We start from the raw sequence: 4,614 nt of genomic DNA, 5'->3' as shown, positions 1-4,614 counted from the left end.
TCATTCATTCTTAATCTTTTTGATTGTTTGCAGGAGGCATTCCTCACTTACATCTTCACGCTTGAGGGCAGTCTTCACTGCAGGCCAGTTGGTCATCCCTAACTTAAGCGCTTGAGTGATAGTGATAGACCAGGGTTCATCAATGTTGAGGCAACAGCAGAGAATCTGTTGAACAGAGTGCACAAAGTGGTATACAGCATTCATGCTCTCGGTTTTTGCTGCTTTTTCCTTGGCAATCTGCAGCTCTTGCTTGATTGAGTTAATCTTGTGGTTTAGTGCTGAGATCTGTTCACCTTGCGCTGAGATCTGTTCACCTAGCGCTGAGATCTGTTCACCTAGTGCTAAGATCTGTTCACCTAGCACTGAGATCTGTTCACCTAGCGCTGAGATATGTTCACCTAGAGGTGAGATCTGTTCACCTTGCGCTGAAATGTACAGGTTGAGTTCATAATTCACATCCATAGAGGGAGTTTGACCATTCCATCCAGGACCAACAAACTGGCCACTCATGGTTGCAAGGTGTTGAAGGATTCTTGCTGCATGTGCTCTGATGTTGGGTTGAGGAAGTTGGTCAATTGATGCTTGAAGCTCAGCTATTTCTGCTTCCAGAGTATGAAATTCATTCAGCAGTATGTTTTCAGTGTTGGTTGTTGAAATCAGGTGCTAAATCCAGTTGACTAGCTGGTGCATGTGTGGTAAGTTGTGATTCCACATGTCAGAAGGTACAGTAACAAGTTTTGCAAGCTCATTGATTTTGGCAATGATTTGTTTGACGGTTGACGGAGATGGGCCCAAAGACACTTCTGGGGAAGAAGATGATATCCTTTGCATTTTGAGAGGTAAAACAGATTCCTGAAACAACAAAAAGTATGTGGTGGTTAAACAACGGGTTTGTGATGGATAAAGGGCAGTGTTTGATGGATAAACAACAGGTATGTGGTGGCTAAACAACGGGTACGTGGTGGCTAAACAAAGGGTTTTTGATGGATAAACGGCAAGTGTTTGATGGATAAACAACAAGTACGTGATGAATAAACAACAGGTACGTGATGGATAAACAACAAGGATGTGATGGATAAACAATGAGTGCGCAATGGGTAAATGATGTGTAGGTGGTGGCTATAGAAACTGTTGAAAAAAGAGTTGGAAAGTGAAGCAGTGAAGATGTGTCAGTACAGCTGTGTGTTTTCTCTGATCAAGAGAAAAATGTGGACTTTATGGTTGTTTGAGTATTGCTGTGATGATGAGTGGATATGTTTGGCTGGGTTGAGTCGAGTTGAGCTGAGTTCCAGTTAGGTGAGGTTCCAGTTTGAGGTGAGTTTGGGCTGAGTTTGGAGAAATCAAACTTAACAAAGTCCCTTGGAGGTGATAAGTTTGTATGAAAATCCTTCATCTGGATTCTGTGCCGGGGCGCTACACAGACTCAAAAGGAGGCTTGGGGGTCACGGTATGTGTGATGGATAATGCCGGAGAAATGGTATGATTTCAACTAAGACTGTAGATGACTGAGGAATGAAACCATACAAGAGGGGACCTGTTTATATACAGGTCCCTGACTAAACAAATATATGAAATACTGAAATGAAAACAAGACATAAAAGAAATGATGTCTCTTTGACTGAGACATCTGACAGAACATACGCGCTATGGAGTGCCTAAAAGAGAGACATGTGAAATGTAACGTAACTAAACTGCCAGCTGTAGCTGGTAACGTAACAGGAGTACGTGAGGCATACCATTGTAAAGTATGCCTCACAAATCCTCCTGGATGTTGCAACATGTCTGGGACCTGTCAGGCCCCGTCTGTTGTAGCCCGGCTACAATTCCAACAGATTCTGACCCCTGCACTTTGACTGTATGTGCGCCGCGACTTTTAGGCAGAGACGCATCCGAATCCAATACTTGAACATGGCATCTTCCAAACGGAAACAGAAGCCCACCCAGCGTGGACCTCAGCGGAAACCCATGTGTTGAGTTGTTTTGAAAAACCTCAGCCCAGAATCCTAATGCCGCCAGCATCCTACCAATCTAGCCCAAAATCGAGGCCCTGAACTGTTGCTAACCTGGTTCCTTCCATTTTGAGCTGACAAGACAGCTACAGAGCACTGGATCAAACCCCTCTTACGCCACCGCTTCAGCCCTGGCGTCCATGAACCTGAAACTGAGTCCCTGGATGCCCCCCTTACCCGCCTCTTGAAACCCACAGCCTCTCTGCGTTGCGATCCTCCACAACAGTTCTTGCTGATAGGAACCAATAACGGGCTGGGCTTTGTCCCCCGGCCTTTGCCAAGTCCTCCAACAGCTTGGATTGCTCTTCATGTGGCTCGGTTCATGCCCTCAAGCTGATTCACCAGGAAAAAAAAATAGTCACTTGATGGCAAGTGTCAGCTGGCTACTATGTCAGAGCCACCGTGACATAATATCACAGAAAAATAATAAATTGTTACATATGTTAGAGACATTATTACTAATCTCCTACATATGTAACACTATAAAAAGTATAAATATTACCTATGAAAGAGACATTATTACGCACTCTTACATATGTAAATTGTAGAATATTACTTCAGATTCCTAATCTACGCCTAAAATAAACTAGGGTACCTCACTGCAACGTACCCTAAACTCTTACTCCTTCCCTGTGTAAATTACACATGAAAATATACCCAGTTACCACGGATAAGGTAGCGCTCATGCTTATATGCTCATGTACATATGCTTGTAAGCGCCACAGACACCCAAAAAGGCCGTGATCACGCCATACTATGAAGATATGACACCTTCTGAGTCCCATGAGCGCCTAGAATGTTCCATTACATATGTAATGATGTAAATAAAACATTCTTGACGCACAAAGATAAGAAGTACCAACCAATTGGTACATGTGATGTCATTATGTAGACCAAAGCAGAACAATTGGCCACACGTGACAGTCTGCATGTCCCAAACAGTAATTACTATTATGTAACCTGTAAATTAGCCTGAAACAATTACCATGTGTTTCAGACTAATTATGATACAGGAGCATCATAAGTGGCCCAATCTAGAAGATAGGACACACGTAACAACCCCTACTAGTTAGAAGTGTTTTAGACTAGTCCTGATACGGCCAAATATTACTTTTGCAGCCATTTGCACGCCCCAAAAAGGAATAGTCCTCCTGTAGCGTTGCCAAATTGGTCTAAAATCACGCCCACAAGTTGGCCAACCGCCAAATTGAGCCAGAATTACGCCCACAAGTTGGCCAGCAGCTATATGGCTCCCTGAGCGCTCCCTGAGGGCTTTCATGACTATTTAAAGGGCCCTCTGTGCGCTCCAAAGACCCTCCCTCATGCTATTACACCTACTCTGATCATTACCCGCTTCCAACACGTGCTCAACACCTGTTCTCTGCCTGGTAAGATCCTTAGTTGCTGACTTTAGCTCAATTCCTTCGTCTGAATCTGCTCAGATTCTCCCCTGAAGAACCTCAAGACTTTAAGGGCTTAATTCTAGTAAGTTTAACCCCTTTCTCTTGAGATTCTCCGCTTCATTCTTGCTGGGATCTAAACCACCCCTGCTTGCAGGCCCCAGTACTAACAGGTACCTAAATCTTCTGCTTTTGCACGATACCTTAGAGGGATCTAAACCACCCCTGCTTGCAGGCCCCTCTTATTTTAATTATATTAATTTTATTAATATAATTAAACTACTATTTCTCTATTTTTTACGCCACACAACCTCTCCAAAGCCTTGGATATCATCCCCAGAGTCCTTAAAACTCTAGTATTTCACTTTGCAGCTCGTGTAGCTAGAAGGATTATTGTCCTTGGCATCACGCAGGCTGACAATTGGGGGTCTGGCCGGGAAATTTCCTTCAAACTTATTTGAAAGAAAGGACCTGTTTATTTTGATATTTTTTCACGTCAAAAAATTCTTAAAAATACCTAAAAATATCTCTAAAAATTTCTACTTTTTATTCTCTACTTTTGAGCGCTCTTAAAAAAATTAAAATCTGACAAAAATAACCTTTTTTCTCCCTATTTTTACGGCGCAATCAACCAAAAATCAAAAACTCTTAAAAACAATAAAAAGTACATAATTTCTTCTCTCAAAATCCCGATAAAACAATCAAAAAATATATCTCAAATTTATTCTATCATTTCTGACCTTTTTTTGCTTTCTTTTCTAGTGAATCTCAAAGAAAACGCCGAACTTATCCAGTATTATCTGGAGTTGCTGCGCCTGCGCAAGGAATCCGAACGCCGCGACCACCGACCTACCCCGTGGGAATTGCTTACACACGAGGAACAGCTGATCCTTGCCGCTTACCACCTCCACATCCGCGCCGAAGAGGATCTCGAGACTGAGATCAAGATCAAGAACTACGCCAGGGAAGCAAAAGAGAAAAAACTGAAAGCCGACCGCGAACGATACCTAGCTAAAAGTAAGCCACTCGTCCGTTTTCGTGCAAAAACTTCTATCCCTCAAAACACTTCCCCTCTCCGACATTCTCATCCGAATTCGGCTAACAAGAAACCTGTTTTTTCCTGTAGTGGCTGCTTACGGAAACACACAGACCACTACCGACGCCGCAACAGGACCTACAGCCCGAGCTACTGCCCCAGCTACTAA

At 43.2% G+C, this 4,614-nt stretch overlaps 2 protein-coding genes across 2 annotated transcripts; one reads left to right on the top strand and one right to left on the bottom strand.

Annotated features, from left to right (window-relative positions):
• Positions 1-510, bottom strand: PtA15_1A734 (uncharacterized protein; the record flags this gene model as incomplete). Its single annotated transcript, XM_053165792.1, has 1 exon — positions 1-510. One exon carries the CDS (start codon positions 508-510, stop codon positions 1-3), a length of 510 nt encoding a protein of 169 aa, XP_053016948.1.
• Positions 511-1,778: 1,268 nt separating this feature from the next.
• Positions 1,779-4,614, top strand: PtA15_1A733 (uncharacterized protein; the record flags this gene model as incomplete). The annotated part of the gene is made up of 3 exons (XM_053165791.1): positions 1,779-1,801; positions 1,878-1,969; positions 4,559-4,614. The coding sequence occupies 3 exons, from the start codon at positions 1,779-1,781 to the stop codon at positions 4,612-4,614; spliced, it is 171 nt and encodes a 56-aa protein (XP_053016947.1).

The sequence above is a fragment of the Puccinia triticina genome, chromosome 1A (genome assembly GCF_026914185.1).
Source record: "Puccinia triticina chromosome 1A, complete sequence".
In the NCBI taxonomy this organism is placed as follows: domain Eukaryota; kingdom Fungi; phylum Basidiomycota; class Pucciniomycetes; order Pucciniales; family Pucciniaceae; genus Puccinia; species Puccinia triticina.
This window is presented reverse-complemented; position numbering and strand designations above follow the sequence as displayed.